At 40.2% G+C, this 19072-nt stretch overlaps 1 protein-coding gene across 5 annotated transcripts in view; it reads right to left on the bottom strand.

Moving 5' to 3' along the window:
• Positions 1–1258: 1258 nt before the first annotated feature.
• The window catches only part of TPD52 (tumor protein D52), a 41657-nt gene continuing 23843 nt past the window's right edge, over positions 1259–19072 (bottom strand). For 2 of the 5 annotated variants that reach the window (XM_027893061.1, XM_027893062.1), the window contains exons 2-8: positions 13447–13562; positions 11710–11858; positions 10713–10814; positions 9602–9628; positions 5209–5250; positions 3764–3812; positions 1259–2741 (exon numbers count right to left, since the gene is read on the bottom strand). In XM_027893061.1, coding sequence (XP_027748862.1) covers positions 2625–2741; positions 3764–3812; positions 5209–5250; positions 9602–9628; positions 10713–10814; positions 11710–11858; positions 13447–13562 — 602 coding nt within the window. In that variant the 3' untranslated portion in view covers positions 1259–2624. Of the gene's footprint in view, positions 2742–3763; positions 3813–5208; positions 5251–9601; positions 9629–10712; positions 10815–11709; positions 11859–13446; positions 13563–18588; positions 19043–19072 lie in introns of those variants that run through there. The other 3 variants (XM_027893058.1, XM_027893059.1, XM_027893060.1) reach the window with 3 other exon arrangements.

Consider the following 19072-nt stretch of genomic DNA (forward strand, 5'->3'; position numbering starts at 1 on the left):
GAGGTGGGGAGAGGGTCGGGAACTGCGCCGGGAGAGGCTGGGGATGGATGTTGGGACGAATTTCTTCACGAAGAGGGTGGCTAGACATGGGAACTGGCTGTCCAGGGAGATGGTAGAGTCACCGTCCCTGGAGGTGATTAAGGAAAGACTGGACGTAGGACTTCACAGAATCACAGGACAAGTTGGAAGGGACCCACAAAGATCACGGAGTTCAACTCCTGGCCCTGCATAGGACCAACCCCAACAGTCACACCATGTGCCTGAGAGTATTGTCCCAATGCTTCTTGAAGTCTGTCAGGCTTGGTGCTGTGACCTCTGGGGAGTCTTACAGTGCCCAACCACTCTGGGCGAAGAACCTTCTCACATCCAACCTAAACCTCCCCTGACGCCACCTCAGGCCATTCCCTCGGGTACCCCACTTGGTGCCATGGTCTAACTGCCTCAGTGGTAATCCGTCACAGGTCTTTTCCCACCTCACTGATTGCGTCATAACACACCACCCCTGCAGTAAAAGGACTTGGGGCAGAGAGAGTGTGGGCAGAGGAAGACACACCTGAAGCTCATGTGAGGCTGCAGCTGCAAAGCTTCACTGTAATACTGTATTACAGTAAAATAATGCTGCCATTTGGTCATTAAAAAAAAAAAAATTTCCTTGAAAAACAGAGTCAACTCCAAACTAGATGACCCTTCTCTTCCTCAGATAGATAAATAAAAATCTCATACAACAATAGGGATCATGTTCCAGAAGGACCTGCCCCACACAGTACTGACCCAACAGAGGAAGAGCAACACTCTGCCTGTACCATTCAATTCTCCTTTGCTTTGCTAAAGTGGAGCTGTCGAAGGCTGAGGGTACATCTCAACCCATTTTCTGAACTTCACAATGTAATCAGGGCAGTTTAATGTAGTGGCAGAGCACTGGAACAAGCTGCCCAGGGAGGTAAAGGATTCTCCCTCTCTGGTGACATTCAAAACCCGCCTGGACATTTGTGTGACCTGTGTAACCTAAGTGACCCTGCCTGGGCAAGGGGGTTGGACCTCCAGCAGTCCCTTCCAACCCCTCACAAGTCTGTGATTCTGTAATTTCATGTAAGCCACTAGAAGGCAATCTAAGCTTAGTCTTCTCTAGAAATGCCAAGCTCAGCCACGCAGATTTCCCCCTCAGTACAGTAGTATATATCAGCGCTGCTTTCAAACCAGACTCTGAGGACTGTTTCAAGTACAAAGAAAATTTCTTCCATATTCACGTGACAATACATTCCTCAGAGACAGTTTTTTATTAAGCTTCTCACACGTGATTAAACATATATTCTACATCTGACATGCTAGCAAGGTTGTCAGGAGCCAACTTTTTTTCTTCCAGACATCTGTGGTGGTTGAAGTTTCATGGATTTCACACAAATGTTGCAAAACTTGTTTCCAGTTCTAAGCGCAGTGATAAAAAGTTCTAACCATACCGATACCATGTGCCAGAAACATACAAAACACAAGAAATTTGAGGAGTACAGCAGATAAAACAACATGTAGGAGGACAGATCTCATAAGAGAGCTATGCTGAACGATGACATTGTGCACCTCTCAAAACAGATTTCTGGGGTCACGAACAGGGACAGGGACGCTGCTAGAGGTACAGGCCTTTAACACGTAAAAACAGTAAGATGGTGTAGCAGATGTTTTCAAGGGTCAGCCTAAAAGGGAAGAAATGTTAAGAGTTTAGGAGCAATGCTCTTGATGCCTAAAAAAGAACCAGTGCTGTGCTCAGGCTCATTCTTCCAGTCCATGCTTTGTTAGCGTGAATGTGACACCACCACATGTGAGTGAAGATGAATCTATTCAGAACTGGTCAAACCTTCATAAGAGTGTTACCATACCACACTGACATCCTGTGCAAAAACAAGACTGAAAATGTTATGGGGACTGAACCAAACCAGCACTTTGAGGCATCTTGCTTCCACTGGCATTGGTCAGAAGTTTCCTATGTGGACAAAGCACAGATAAATGGGTAAATCTTAGATGTTCTGTATTACCCATCCACATCTGCTGCATGAGGAACATGCTCACAAGACAGTACATTCCTACCCATGTGTGATCCTGCTACAACTCGTGTAAAGCCTGCTGAAATGGAAGTCCTTTCTTTAGCTAGGAGTGATCCTTCCTCCTAGTCCAGTGTCCCTTGCAGGCAACACTCAACTGAAATAATCACAAGGGACCGAAGTAACAAGCTTCAGTTTGGCAGCAGCAGTAGATTCATAATGATTAAGTTGAGCAGTAGTTACAGACTGAAAAGAAATTATGTATCCACGGTATCTGTACAGTATAATTAACTTCTCAATAGAGTTGATTTTTTTCATTGCTGTATTTTGAAGGTTGCCTTTAAATTACAGATAAGTCCTTTAAATGCTTGAAAGGCATAAAAATTCCCCTTCCCACACAAAACCCCAAACAATGTATTTTAGTTTCAAAAATATTTTGAACCCACAAACAAGCCTGGTATCAGTTAATCTGGTAAAACAACTACGTGCTACATAAAAGCACATCTGGTGGAAGGAGCGCAGAGAATGTTACAAGTGTGCTTGGTTTTTGCTTGCAGCATCTGGCAGTGGGTAGCAGGACAGGCAGGAATCTCAGTGGGTCTCCTCCTCTGTCTGTTCTGCAATAGTTTCTGTGGCACTGGCATTGGCAGCAGAGTTGAGAACTTCTCCAAAGTCTCCCCCGGCAGGTTTGCTTCCTCCAACTTTAGACTGTACAGAGAGAGCCCCAACATAAAATAGTAGTTACTTGGCACAACAGAGATGCTTAAATGGTACAAAACCAGTACCTCTGCATTAGTAAGTTTAGTAACTCTCTTCAGCACAGCAGCTTTTCCAGGACTGACCAACCTCCACAATACTCTGAATACAAGTCTTCACATATGCGGCAGGAAATACTCACCAGCAAATTAGCACAGCAGTCTCCCTTTGTCTTTGAGATACACAACATAGCCCTTATATACAAGGGGCTGATTCCAGAGTCCAGAGGTTCACATGCCCTCAAGTTACAAATGGATACAGACACGCAGCCTTTCAAGCCATTTAGGATTCAGAGTTAAAACTTGCTTCTGCATTGCTCAAGATAGAACTTTGAGCAGTTTTATGCCTCAACAGTAATTCCTGAGATCCTTATGCAGCAGAGCAACTATCTTACTTTCTCCAGGTAACAAGTTTACCTTTTCACTTCCCACACCTGTGGGACTGCAGGGGTGTTAATGCCAACTGGTTGCAAGAAGAATCTGTAGTTCCCCATGCCATCACCTGCACGCTTCTCATCCAACCCATAAGTGTGCCCATGAGAAAAGTCAAACCTGGTTCCAGTTACATGTATTAGTTATTTCTGAAGTGAGCTTTTACCTGGAGAAGCTATTAATGGTTGTTTCTGGAACTTGAGGTTTCTGTGAGTACATTTTAAATTAAGGTGTCTTTTATGCCAGAAATGGGAGAAGCTTCCCAAGCTATTCTCCTACATGGGATACTAGTCCCTAGAAAGGTACAAAATAAAAGCCTAGAGCATTGTGGGTACCTAATACTAGGTATGCTATACTAGCTGTCTGTGCAGGTTAGCTGCCTGATAGTTCTTCCAGTTAGAAGTATCCTCCTGTAAGAGGTGCAGGAAGCCCATTTTTTAATTTGCAAATCATTAGGCAGAGAAATCATTTCCACTTAAGTTCTTCAGTCTTTTCTCCACATCCACAGCTCCACAATCACCAAGGTGTTTTAGTAATGCTTACCTTAAAGTTCTCAACTTTTTCCTCAAAGGACTTGAAAGTAGGAGAATTTCTAGGAAAACAAAAAAAGGAACCACAGAATTTGAACCATATCTGGTTAGTCTATAAATATCAGAAAACAAGCAGACAGTTGCTTTTTCCCAATGGGAACATGAAATTCATTTGTTTGGGGCTCTTTCCTTGTTTAAGGGTAGCCCAAAAATAGTTTAGCTCTGAATCTCCCCAAGTACCACAAAACTAAAACTAAAACACATTCAAGTTGAAGGCTCACTTTTATCTTTGGCAACTAACGCTGTCAGGCCCAGCAATAGGATTCTTCATATCAACATGGGAGAGAGAACTAGTAAGTATTTTAGGTTTAGCTTATAATTACCAGTGATTTCAAACAGGTTTCTGGCTTAAACGATTTCTTCAGAAAAGTTTAGCCATTGATTCTGGCAGGCCTAGTACATTACTGCTGAAGCAAGCTCAGCAGAGTTTTTCCACTTTTTATAGGAAAACTAGTTCAGTTTAATTGGCTACGTGTTCAGTTAATAAAACATGGTTCACAGTGGCATTTTCTTCTAACATGTTAAATTTAAGGGAGACTCCCCCTTGTCTTTAAGTGCCAGAGGCAGCTGTAATTACAAATGGTAGGTTTTGCATATGAAGAGCAGGACAGCTTGGGATTTCCAACGCTGAGGGCCAGTGTATTATCCATTAGGGTCAGAAGAGTGGCTTAATGTTCCGACTAGCTGCCACTGCCAAGTGCAGGTTGCCACTGCCACAGCAGGTTGTACACTTTTTCTGCCTTTATGCAGGATGGACATTGCTCACCTTCAGTGCCCCAGGACTATGGATTCATAACAGACATAAAAAGTCATTATATAAATATTAAAGACAAAGATTTTTTTCAAAAGATGTCTGAAGCTTCCCTTCTCCCTTTGCTTGGTATTTGTGTAGGTCACCACACTTAGCAGCACTCTCTCACGTGGGAAAGCACAAAGTGACACATATATCAAACCAGACTCTCAGGAGATAGAGGGACACAGTGCCAAGAAAGGGAAGAGAAAAGGCAAGCACCTCAAGTCACCAAGAGACTTTTTGTGAAACCACAGTATTTTTTTTTACTCATTTTCATTCTTCAAAAACATACATGCTACTGCCTTTTAAACTTGGAATCACTTAGTAGCATTACATTTTTAACATAATTTTTCAGGGAAAAGTTGCTATAGTTTTCCTAAACAGCGGGGAAGTGCGCTTGGTCGCATTCCCTATGTTGATAGCCACCACCATTAAATAGAAATAAAACAGACTTTATCCTATATGTTAGTATGGGAAATCCATTACAAAGCTGGGTGGATTTTTTGGTTTTGTTTTAAACCTATGTTAGTTGATTTAAGTTTGATTTGACTTAATTCTACACATGAAAATAAATAAACACAACAGCTGGATTATACATACATTACCTCATAATAGGCATACTAATTGAATGCTGTATGGAGCGTATACTAAGTGCCAGCATTAAGAAAAGAGAAAGCAAGAAATTAGTTTAAGTATTACATTGAGAGGAAATTTGCTTAGAGAGTTGACTTCTAGATACTATCTTTGGCAAACAGCCAAACAGTCTTATACAGTCCTATACAGTAACTGCTTGGGTTTGCTTTTTTAGATTGCTTAGCCATGCACACACACAAGTACACCAGAGCAAAAGCTGCAACAATCTTTTTCTCTTTTAGAGAGATTCAAGTGCCATGCTTGTTAGTACTTATTCTGCTTAGCTGCAACAGTCTGTCTACTCATTAGGTTTCTCAAGCAACGAGAGTCAATGAGAGTCATGCTGCATTTACAGTCTGATATCAAGTAGAAAGTGAACACTCAAGAGTCTGATCAGTCAACTCACCTTCCTACCAAAAAGAATTATCCCTACATTCAGAAAGCCTGCATTTCAATTCACTGTAAGATTTCCACACTCATCAACACAAATTATCTACTCATCAATACACATTATCTAGCAAGAGCAGTCACATCAATCTGTATTCAAGGTCAGATTTATGCTGGGGGCAGGGAGGAAGTCCTAGATCTGTGTTCTGAAATTCATGGAGGATTTGTGTAACCAGCCAGTGTTTCTATATAGTTACTGTTTGTTTAGTAAGAACATAGAAGGTGACCAGATATAGATTAAGGAGCTCCAAAATAACCTTAAGACCACCTGGAATCCAATTTAGTTCCATGTATAAAATCCCTCTTTACTGTTGATGCAAACAAGTTTTATACATTAAATGTTTCTTATCAAATACCACAACAGTAACTTAAAATTATTAAAACTGATGATCACGGATGTTCATAACTATAGTTGGAATGTCAAATTTTGTCTGGGCTTTATGATGTCCTTCAAGAGAATATTTTCCAGGCAATTGCTGGGGTAGAAGGGGAGGGAAGGGAAATAACTCTTCTCAACATGATGTACCTCCAAACTTTCAGTTAGTATCTCAGCACAATGAAAGATACATTCACAGAAGCAAAAAAGTTCTATGTTCCTTGACAAATGAGTTTTAAGGGATTCTTTCTGGAGGCTCATCAGTAAAATACAGTGATACAGGCAAACTACGCAAGTGAAAAGTTCCCTTAAGGTTAGGAACCCTTAGGGCAGATGCACAACTATAGATTGATTTGTACATACAGTGTACTGGGAATCAGATACGCAAAGGCCAGATGCTTCCCTGGCACACGTCAGTAAAGCACAGCAACATTTCATCCATTTCCCCAACCCCACTTCTGCTGTGTTCCATCTTACGCAAGGACTGATTTCCACAGGCTTTTCCAGAACACAGAGAAGCTGATTGTCTTCTGGACTGTAATTTATATTCCTCGCTGAGACGTGGACTACTACACGTTCTGCCTTGCTACGTGACAGGCTTTATTACAGAACTACACTGACACTAACTAGTTCCAGTCATGCTCAGCCATTTCCCATCAACCTGCAAGAAGCTTAAGGCTAAAGAGGGTGAAATACATGTATTTACAAACTGTAGACCTGCTCACACTGAAAAACAACAACCTATAGTGTACTGCAGATCTTTTAACAGGTTCTACAGAAGTTTAACTTAATATCAGAGATCGTTTAATAGAATAAGTATTCATACACTCATGAAGGATTTACTTGCTGCTGTACAACACACATATACACTCAGTATCCATTTGATATGACACCATAAGATAGTTTTATTACAATGATCTGGTTTGCAAGAGAACTGGATTAGACAAATGCAGTTGATCTTTTTTTTAACATCACCTGTTCTTCAAGTAGTGCAAAGAAGCACAATTAATCCTTGAAAGGCTTTATAAAGAAGAGAACCTGCATTCTTTCCCCAAATGACAGAATTCCATATCAAAGCACTCACTCAACCAGTCCAAGCTGGGCAGTTTGAAAAACTCGTTTTACAGTGATCAGAAGCAAACCCCTCACTTAGAAAAGCAGTTAATAAAAAAGACACAGTTAAGTTGCTCACCAGCCTTCCACATATTTTGTATTGATTTAAAAGCTTTCTTATCCTTTACATGATTATTTTATAAAGCTACAATATTGCCTCACATTTTGATAAGGCACAAGGACCTATGCCAGAGTCCCTGCCTAGAAACATGGTCTCAAGAGTGCATACACACTATTTGCCTTTGTTAGTAGTTAAGTTTCCAGCTGATACGCTGATAAATGATGATATTTAGGAATCCATGATCATATATCAGACTTTCACAGCAAGCAAAGAAAGTTATTCTGCAATCTCAGAACAAGGCAAAGATGGACTTGTGCTCCATAATACAGATACAGTGCAGGAGGAGCCAAGTGCAAACTCGTGATTGCTCAGAAGTTTGAAGAGCACTGCATCTTGGTACTGCTGTTGTTTTGCACATAAAACTGATGTTGCCTGCACAAGGAAGGTTAGTTCATCACAACTTCAAGACATTCCCATAAAGGTATTAAGAAAAACCTAAGAAGGAACAAAGTTCATGTCAGCATAACAAAGAGGAGAGGAAACAAGCAAAAAAAAAAAGGAAGCAATAATGCATTGACATTGCATTATCAGTCCTCCCTTCCCCTCCATTTCAGTACTTTCCAAGTTCACAGGTCCACCATCTGCCTCACTCCCTTCTCTAACTCCCTGCGAAATCACTTTGCAGTGCAAGAATGAAGACCTGCATGTGATTTTTGGTGCGTGGAACACACAGAAATAGACCAACACAGAAGAAAGCACACCATTAAAGTTGAGAAGTCCCTCAACTAAAATTATACAAGGAAAGTGAAGCCACGATGAAGCTGCCACTTAAGAGTTTAAGAATAAAAATGCACTTGCATATTCAGTATTAGTTCAACTTAAGTATCAGGCCCATCAATTCTCATTTCTAGGAAAGAATTCAGACAGCTAAAACTTTCTGAAGTTCAGAGTTGTGTAGTTTTAAACGGAGACACGACCTGAGTAGTCACATAACCCTGGGACCTGAATTCACTGGTTGAATCCCAGATGAATTTGGTTCTCATGAAAACCAAAAGAACTCAAAGGTTTTTAATCTCTTCCTTAAGTGCAACTAATATCTTGAACAGCACTAATGTTTCACAATTTTGTTTTATTTTTAAAACCCCACTTTCCTGAATTTGTAACAGTACCTTGAATTTCCACTGCTGTGATTCTCCCCAGGAAGCACACCAGTGGTGTGGACTCCTCTACCACTGTTACATTCCCTTCCAGTGGCCCAGTTTCTGATAAGGAGTACTCAACACCCACAGAGCTACTAACTAGAGTAACTAGGACACTCTTCTTTTGAGGTATTAAACTCCTGAAGACAGAAGACAGCTCTGAGTCTGTGCTTGTCCTTGTCCCATGCAATAGTCTAATACTAATAGAACACCATAGCCTTAAGGAAGGTGAATGAACCCTGTAAAGTGAGAAGCTGAGCTCTGCATCCCAAAGGCAGTACAGAGACATCTTCCAGGCTCCCGATACCTCACTGATGTTAACAGGGACAAATTTCAGAGCAGCTGCTCTTGTTATATCTGAGCAAATTGAGCTCACTTCAGAGACCACCCTGTGCCTCCATCCATCTTGCCCCCAGGGGCTATAGCTCCTAGTTAGTATTCTAGTATCCCTAGTCTTTATAGAGATCCTAGTGCTGTCTTTAGCTACTTAGTGCAAGAGTATAGAAAAGATGAAGCCAGACTCAGGCGTGCATAGACAGATGAAAGGCAATGGACAGAAGTTGCTACACAGGAATTTTAACTACTGAAAACATTGAATATCTGCTTAGACTAAGCAGATAAAAGGCAATGCAGACAAGGTAACTAAAAGACTGGAGCTGCTAAAGTAATTAACTCAAGGACTGTTCACTGGACAAACTATGAAGAGGGAGTGTATAACCTAGTTTACATTTAGATTCCAGTAATTTTGTTAGAGTCACAATGCTAACCAGATATTGCAATAGACACAAAAAGGGGAAATTTCTACTCTGTAACGGCACAAACATGGTACAGACAAAGAAGGAGGAATCCTGCATGCCATTGACCTCAACACCATATTCTGTCTCTTGACAAAAAAACCTTGCAGAATCATATTAGCGGGTTCCTTTCTTACAAGGAAGAGAGACTAATTGATTATGAAGCATACTCAAGATTTTATGTTCTGTGGTAGTTGCCAGGTGAACATGAAGAAACATCTTCCCTGATGTTAAAAGAGCTTCGGTTTTACATTAACTAACACTGGAGAAAAGAAGAAATTACCTTTTACAGACAAAACTTTTAATTAAAAGATTTTAATGGAGACAGTCTGACTACATGCTTAGTTTCAGAAACAATTCTTGCGCCCACCTTACCTAAAGGAATGTGAAAATGCCTGTAGTCTGCACAATGCCAGAGTAAGCATTAAAGAAAGAAAGGAAGTTCTGATAAATCTGAAGAAAAATATGTAACTGTGTAGCTGCACCTCAAAGTGTTTTCTCACTAGACTTCAAAAAGCAAGAGGTTAATGGCAGCACTTTAAAATAGATGGCTGATTTTATTACACTGCTTCCAATGCAGCAATATTCTGTTAGAATGTGTGAATTTTTATTTGCCCAATAATTGAAAAATAAGTTTAACCCACCATTCATGCCCAATAATTGAAAAATAAGTTTAACCCATTATTCACAACAAATTACATGCAAAGATGAATAACTGTCTATGCTCCAGTAGTAAAAACTACATAATCAAAGAATTGTAAGCTAAGCATCTGAATGTAGTGCATCCAGCAGGAGTTGTGCATGCAGCTCTCAACAGTGCTAAAAATGACCACAGGACTTTCCTAATGTGCATGAAGGGTTGGCATTTGTGTCATTTGACACAAAGTCAAAATATGTTGCATGCCAACAATAGCTAATTGAAAAGTGCTGATAATCTCTTAAAAATGTAATAAAATCAAGCCACTTCTATGAGGCAGAACGGCTTCCAAAAAAATAAAACACATCGGGAAGGAATGCACACACAAGACAAAACAAGAAAAACAACAAACAAAACACCCAAACAACAAACCACAAACCGTCAAACCACAAACAGTTAAAGATACTAGTTGTCTAAATATAGCATTCACAAGAGAATCCACTCTGAGAAAGTCAGAGAAGAGAAATGACAGTGCTATGTGCATCAGAGAGGCAGACAGAAACACTGCTACCTGCAATCACACCAGAAAAGTAAGAGCAGTAGTGGAGGTTGTAGCATACATTGTTTCTCTCACATATATAAAGCACACACCACAGAACTCTTCTGCATCAGTGAGGACGTACAAACAGATTTTGCAGCAAGTCTCTTAGCTCTCCTAAAACAGATGCTGAGGGCTCTTGATAGATTAACTTTTAGAAGTACTAGGTATGTTAACAGCATAAATTTATTTCAGTGATTACCTGCTTAAATCAAAATTGCAACCTCTTGCAAAAAGCTAAAGAAACCTACCTGACGTCTTCAAACTTCTTGGTTATGACTGAACCAACAGAAGAAAAAGCAGCAGAAGCCTTCTGACCAGCCTGAGACAGGGTTTCTGATGTTCTCTTATACCTGTGCTCAAACAAAATTTAGGTTTCAGTTATTTTAATAGAACACATAAGGAATCTTTCAGTGTATGTACATTTGTATCAAATGCAGACGTATACTTCAGTTTTGGGGTCTAATGGACAACCTGCTTAAGAGACTGCAGTCCCTTCTAGTTACAGCATCTCTGCCACCACTGACTTGAGGTTCACCAACATGAACCTACCAGAATAGACTCTATCTGCTATTGTAGGACTTGCCAAAAAATAAAATAAATTCACGAAAAAAAAACACACCAAAAATTAAACAAACAAACAAACAAAAAACAAACTCAAGAGAAAATAAGACTCAAGAAAACAACACCATGCACACACACTGGAAAAGGTCTTGTTTTTATGCCAAGTGTCTAAATTCTTGTACCAAGCAGTTCTGTCAATAAACTTCAGCATAAAAACTTTGAGGTACATCCTGTTACATTCTATGCATTAACTGCAGAAGCCAGCTCACTCTAGACTTTAGGCTAACAGTTGTGTTTGGCAAGAACAGTAACTGTGACAGTGGACTCTTTCTGCATGAGCTCAGTTTACAACAATTTCTCAGGGTGGAAAAGGAAGGGTTCTGTTGGATTCAGGACACCTTGGTATCTCAATAGATCTGTCAGTCTCTCAGATCTCTCAAACAAAAAAAGTGTCTTAGAATAGCCTGCATTACAGTCATTCTTCCTTTGCATGAGATACGACCAGCAGTGTTCCTTCTTAAAAAAAAAAAAAAAGTTATGTTGATTTATCCAGCTAAGTTTTAGTGCAACTTTGTGTTATCTACACGCACCTCATTTCACAAGAACAGAGGGTTTAGACATGATACAAAAACTAAACAGTTTTCACCTCAACAGCCTACACAATCATCATGAACTGGTACATACGCCGTGGTTGATGTAACATCTTGCCAGCTTTTGGTAATATTCTGCCTTAGTTCCTGTAGGGAGTTAATTCCCAGCTTTCTCTTGATCTCTGCTAGATGCTTCTCTTTGGCAGCTAGCACTTGTGAGAGTGTCTGGATTTCTTCTTCCACCTGTGACAGCAGAGTTGATAAGAAGTTAACAAGCAATATACCCAGCCATTTCACTATGCATTTCTTAAAACATCTATTAGACATCAGTACCAGGAGGGCTAACAGGTTTTTAACATTGCCTCAGTCCTTTCTAAATACTAAAAGGGAAATCCAACATAGCCTACAATAAGAGCTAGTGAGAAAGTAATTTATCTGCAGCTGGCTGTTACTGGAATATGTACACTGTTTACTAAAAGACTGTATACTTAGAAATCATTACCTATGATATGTGAAGCTTGAAAATTAGTCAAACCTGGGACAATCGCCAAGCCTGTATTCTACTTCCACGTCAGAAGAGATACCAGTGTGTGACCAGTGTTAGGAAGCTCAGAGCATGTCTGATTCATGCACAAGTTTCATATCCTTGCTCGAACAGAAAGGTTCTTTTATGGTTTAAGACAGCAACTGAGACTGGATCCAGCACAGGAGTGCCTTCCCCAGATCAGGGGTGGAAATGGTGGCAGACTGAGCAGTTAAAACCCACACAAACACATAACAACAAATACGCAGCAGCTGCTCTGCAACTAGAACTGTATTGTTCCCTCTTTACTCCGATGGTCACATACACCTCTTCCAGAAGCATGATCAGCTGTCAAAAGTTTTACTATGCTATCCTGTGAGCTGTAAAGGTGTGACAGAGGCACTAAGGCTGTATGTGCAAAAGCAAGGGCTCCAACACTACTTTCTCATCCAGACAGGATCACCTCACTTTAGAGTACCAGGCTGCCCACTCATTTAAGCTCCTTTGAGGAAATACCAGTATTTTTGATGCAACTTTTTTTTTTACACATCTGTCTGAAGTCCAGTGACACATCCCAGCAGGACCAGACTACCCTCGCAATCTTTGGCATGAAATGATAGTCAGGACTACCAAATACAAGACTGTATTAAATGTGCTTATTTCACAGCTAACCTTTGTTTGCCAACCTCAGGCTTAAGTCAGTGTCTTTTATAATGTCCTAAAGTCACACAGAGCTACTGAAAAAAAAGACTGGCAGCCCAAAAAAGCTTAACTTTGACACTTTTTGACAACATTTGAAATGCATGTTTCAGGCTTGAATAATTGACTATCCTTCAGAGTGCTACTTTAACCTGCTCTTAAAAAAATTCTGCCATGGACAGAAACAGTAATGTGGTTAGACATTAGCAAAACACTGCCTACATGGCAAAGCATTCTTCATGAAAGGAACAGCTTTAATTACTCCACGACAGTTGAGACAATACTTGGATTTTGGCTCCCAAACACGTTCTCTTTGACTGCTTATTTACCCACTTCTCACTTGAGGGAAACAAAGGGTCAGATATTTATGCATCTTGGTTTAAGATTTGTATGCTCAGCACTTCCAGCTTAATTCCCCCTCGCTAAAATTGGCTGTTCTTTTCTCTTTGACACCTTCCCTTTCCCTCCCCACAATACAAAGGAGTGTCTTACAGGGCTTTAGACACTCACAGAATAACTATGCAAAGCATTAACTGTATATTCAAAGGCAGCATTATACCAGATTTTCATTCTCAAAATAAGTTTAAGAGCTATTTGCAGAAGAATTACCTTGGCAAGCTCTTTTCTTAGCTCGTCCTGTTCTTCTTCTGAGAGTGTTTCTGCCATACTGACTGTAGCAGCAGCATCCTCTCCAACCTCAGGTATAGAGTCACTTCTCAGCAGCCCTTGAGGTGAATAAAGCATTTAAAGTCATATTGCCATGTCTGACAAATGGCAGCTAATGTTAGCATACCACCCTTTTGTGTCAGTGAACAAAGAAAACTGATGAGAGGACACCGAAGTCATGCTCCTCAAGTGCTACTGCATACAGGAAACTAAAGGCATTTTACATTTAATTCTATCAAGCTGTATTAAAGCTCAATACAATTGCAACTGCTGCTATAATAGGAGACTGGGAACATGTTGAGAACAACACATCCCAATACTCTCTGAGAGAAAAAAGGTGCAGAACCCTATGTCCCAACCAGTGTTTCCTACACAACCTTTGCCCAGGAGTCTATGTACACTCCGATCTCTCACTGATCTGGCACAGAAACTGGAAGCACAGGAGGTGCTCAAGGCCAATGCAGAGCCTGCTCCCCTTACCACTCTCTGGATCAGATTTAAAACTGAGCACACTGGGAGAAGCCTTGGCGACAAGCAAGGTTTGCAACAGTGGAGAAAAATACTGCACTGCAAGTACAAACTCTTCCTCTGTACCCTGCTCAATCTCCCTCGTCCCTAGTAACTGGGACCACTGTGGATAGAAAGCAGCAGATATCATGGAACAAGAAAAAAGCTGCTGATTTACACCTAGATATTACAACAAATGAGAAACCCAGAGATGGAGCAAAAGGCTGTCACTTTAGACAATGCAGTGGAGTGCGGAGAAGGGGCTGAAGAGGATGTGCATCCACTCACACTGCTCTTTCTTCTCCTTCTAAATCCTGAAACCAAAACTCTGCCAAATTCCTATATAAAGCACAAATATCCCTATTGTCTTCCTTAATTTTGCTTTCACAGCTTCAGGGAAAGGAAGGAGAATAATATTACTTATATTATCATGGTGCATTCACTTGAAAGATTCCTTTATTCTTAGTCCTTAGGGTTGCAATAAGATCTCTTTAAACACTTTTTAATGCAACAAACAAAATTTACAGCAAAAGATTTCCCATTCTGAATCTTTGTAGCTGACACTTTAACATATAGTTTGCCAGAATTAAGGAATTCTGTTCTAATTGCAGAGAGACTAGTTTGTAGGGAGACTTCATGCTGGAATGGTTATGGATTCCCAGAACTAATTCTCTATTCAAGAGGTAAAATAGCTTAAATGATAAAAATAAATAAATAAATAAATAAATAAATAAATAAATAAATAAATATCTTAAAATACGAAAGAAAAAAACAGGATTGTTTGCTAATAAGGAGAGAGGGTGAATGTGTGTATGTATACATATACATGTATACATATATATAATTCATCTAAGTTGAGGACACATGAAGTAATGTTTCCTATTAATCACTACAAGAATTAACCATATAAAATTCCATCCTCATTTCAGCAGTTTCTGGTGGCGCACCATATTATCATTTAGTCTGGGAATCCAAAAACTCATTAATTTTCAAAGAGATCACCCCTATGATTTTACTGTGAGGTTTGATATCAAACAGCTACAACACAATCAACTGAAAAGTCAGGGGAAAAAAGATTGTGTCTCTGTAATTAGTTGTAAGTATTCTATGAAACATGCTACTAGCAGCTGCCAAGTCTAAGAAAAGCAGCAGCCTTGTTCTTGACCATGTTACTGAACTCAAGTAAAGCTCAATTCCACAAATTCTTACCAGAACTGTTATATTTTCTGCCTGTATTTGTGTCCAAAATACTTGTCCTCTAAAAGCACACTGCTATGAGGGCAGAACATTTGTAAATGCTGTTACCATAGAATACACTGAGGAGGAAGTAGATGAAATCCCATTCTGCATTTATTCCTGAGATCTATGCCACATTTTCTCAGAGATTTACATATGTCTTCTACACAAACATTGTGTAGGTCCTATGAGTTTCCCAAGACACTATTTTCTGGTAGAAATCTAGGGCAGAAAGAACTTCAAGTCTAACGCCCAAACCAAAGCACAGCAGCACCCGAAAAAGGTATTATGGCTCATGTCGCAAAACCAGATAATTTTTTGTTTATACACCAACATATTTCCTTTTCTTAAGGATTAAGAATGCCACACCTTTTTGTCAACGTCCTATTTAACCTATTAATTACACATGCCTCTACTGAAGGAAAACTAACAATGCAGACTGCATTTTCCCCTGACACCCTCCAACCTCCCAGTACGTTCCCCCACAACTCCTGACCTTGTTCTCATCTGCAGGTCCTTCAGGGACCACAGAGCTTACTGTTGCAAAAGTCATTTCTGAAAGTTTACAAGTACCAAAGACCACACTGACTCCAAGAGCATTAGCACATCCAGCTGAAAGTCTTTTCAATCCGATTATGAAGAGTCATCTGGATTATATCACCAAAAATAGATCAAGTGAATCCACCAGTAAAACATGCTGGATTGTCCCCCGCAACAATATCTTCTTCTTTGGCAATGTACCTTGTCTTTGGAAAACTAGTTTTTTAAGAAAGCTTGTTCTGCTTCTTGCCTACTACAATGAATTTAAGACACAATGCTAAAATGCAAGGGAATGATCTCTTCTTCCCATTTCTAGATCTTCTACGAAGACAGGAAGTTACTGCTACTCAGAGTCCTCCATCCCTCAACATGCACATCTGACCAGGCCTTCTCTTTGCCCTCTGACCTCTTCTTTATTACTTTTACTTGAGCTCCATATGAAGTGTGCAAACACCTTCCCATCAGTGTTTATTCTGGCACCTCCCCTCTCATCCTGTCACTGTTTAACTCTCCTGTTCACTTTATTCCCATTCCTCAGTTCAATACTTGCAGGACACAGGGTTTATCCATGCTATGGGAAGGCTGTGCTAAACCATCTGACCAAGCAGCAACTTTCTACACAGGAAACAACCCACACATCTCCACAATGGTGTGTGGCTACAACCCAAATATAACCCGTAATCTAGGGCTGACTGCCAGCAAGATCCTGGCTTTGAGAAAGCTTGATAAGGAAAGGTACACACCACACCTTAGATCTTTTTATGGGGTGTGAGGCAAGAAACCAGTCAACAGATGGAAATACTTCTGCTCAAACTATTATTAAGAGAGCACTTCTCATTTGTGGTCCTTTTCTACCAACAGAACTGTTGTTATTGTGGGGTTTTTTGTGTTATGTATAATTGTTATTATTATGGTTTCCAACTTTTTACCCTTCCCTATGTTAATTCTCTTACATCTTCATGCTGCAAAAGACTTAAAATTCACTTATTTGGTATTCTGATTGCTATAACCAAGTTTAGCTGGACATTTCACATCTCAAACTCTTAAAGTAAAACTTCAGTTTGTGGGGAAAAACTGGAAATACTGAGAATATATTGAGAAATATTGAGAAAACTTGCCCAGTTTAAAGGTCAGTTTTTAGGTCTGTATTTCTCAGATTAGCATATTAACCCAGCACTTTATATAAACCCAGCACTTTATTAGATCTACTTAAATGAACCAAATAAAGAGATGAACAAGTTTGTTGATTAAGACTCCACAGTTTAGGGAAATGGCATGTAAGTTCCTATTATCCTGCCAGGGTAGGCAAAGCATTAGAGTAATTCAATGTACACTCAGTTTTTCTGATTTGGGGTTTCCTTTGGTCAGTTTCAACCCAAGTTCATGCTCTCTTTTGACCAGAAGTTCCTGCTTCTTTCTGGCCTGAATTGAGAGATTAGCAGCAAACAAGGGCAGTTTAAGGAAGTCCTGGTCATTTCGGATGAGCAGCCTTGGGTGGGGGCAGGGTAGCCGCCACAAAGCTTTCTCTTCAGATGACATGTTCTGTGTCAGGCACTCAGAATGAGCATTTTGGTTATCACTATACAGTTGGCAAAGCTAAAGAAAAAAGGCAGTTGTTACAGTTCCGGAGAACAAGCTGTTACAGGATTGTAAGATCACTCCAACATTTGAGTAATGTACAGTGCTACAGGGGATATTTATTTTACAATATATAAGAAGAATCAAATTTAAGTACTTCCTGTTTCTCAGTGAAAAAGCCGAAGTGAGACATATTTCTTCAGTTTGGGTGAGAAAGCTCTTGGGCTTCTCCAAAGCGCTGATCATATATTCCTTCAACGTGAATTGAAAAAGAAAAAAAGCCCAGCAAAGTCTGGTGGTTATGGTGATGCATCACCACTTGATAGAGAGCTCCCGCACTCCTTCAGAAGAGGTAGGAGATGCAGGAATTGCCAAAGAGAAAACTGACCACTATTCCCAGAAGCCCCTGGCTCATCAGGTTCACCTGGGGGGTTGGTTTATTTCACACAGAGGTTCCCCAAGGGATGCACTTTGGTTTAAGATTTTAAAGAACAGGTCCACCAAAAAAAACACCTTTGTAACTTTGCTTTGCCACACCTGAAGTAGATCTAAGCTTCCTATATTTAAAATTACTCTGGGAGATTACATCTGGCATCAAGGAATGGAAAGCAGAGATAATAAAACTAGACTAGGATGTGTTGGGAGTCATGGCTGCAGGTATTTTGTACAACAGGTTACCAGTTAGAAACTAGTAGGGTTAAGCACCAGATGGATGCCACTGCAGCACAGCACATTGCAGCACAGCACAGGGGAGCAGAAGTGCAGTTAATATCTGCAGCTGTCAGATTTACATCATTTTAAATGCCAGGTGGAAGAGAGTAAAGGTAAAAGAGGGCAACTTTGGTAATCAGTGAAATTTTCAGTACTAAGGCTAAAGCAGATTTTAGACTATCCAGAGCTCCTACGTCCCCCTGCCCAAAAAGCAAATAGTCAAACTAAGCCAATTACTCCAGTCTTGCATAAGTTGTCTTTTTGTTCCTTATTATTTTTGCTGACTTTGTTTTCCTTCAAACTGCCTTTCTACTGAAGAAATAACAAATAAGGCAAAGCTGGTAAATGCATAGCACATGACATATTACCTACATGACACACTGAAGCTAATAAACTATCAGAATTAACAGCAGGTCAACTCTTACAGATTCCTAATCTGATAAGTTTCTTTTTACATATATTAATCACTAAGCTTTTCTTACAGATTTTCAAAAAGGAAGAGAAAGAAGTTACCAGACTTCACCAGTGTAGGTGATCCAGGTGGAGACAGGTTTATGCTAGGTGACAAGTAAAGATAATTTCTGTTCACTCCAGCATTGAAATCGAAGGGTGATTTGTAATCCTCATACAGATCCATGCCAGGCAATTCAGAGCGCGCAGCCATCCTCTTCTTCCACCGAAGCATTCATCTTCGCTTCCTGGGGCGACCCGGACAGCAGGATTCAGAAACCCTCCATTTCTTCACATGACATTCACTGTACCTCCTCTTAAAATTCAGCTCTGTTACATACGATAAAGCTCTCTAGCAAGTGACTTCCGAGCCATCTTGTAGCTGCTGCTGTTTACATGGCACGAAGTTAAATTCGTGTAAATTTGTAACTGGGGCTGCGCTTAACCTGACCGTTCCTTTAACAAACATTCACAGTGCACCTGCTCGTGGGTTCTGGAAGAGCCCTTGCCCTCTGCAGGACTGTTCCAAGAATTTTCAATCATTTAA

The sequence above is a fragment of the Empidonax traillii genome, unplaced genomic scaffold (genome assembly GCF_003031625.1).
Source record: "Empidonax traillii isolate 1590-97213 ecotype Southwest subspecies unplaced genomic scaffold, ASM303162v1 scaffold378:size984864, whole genome shotgun sequence".
NCBI lineage: Eukaryota > Metazoa > Chordata > Aves > Passeriformes > Tyrannidae > Empidonax > Empidonax traillii.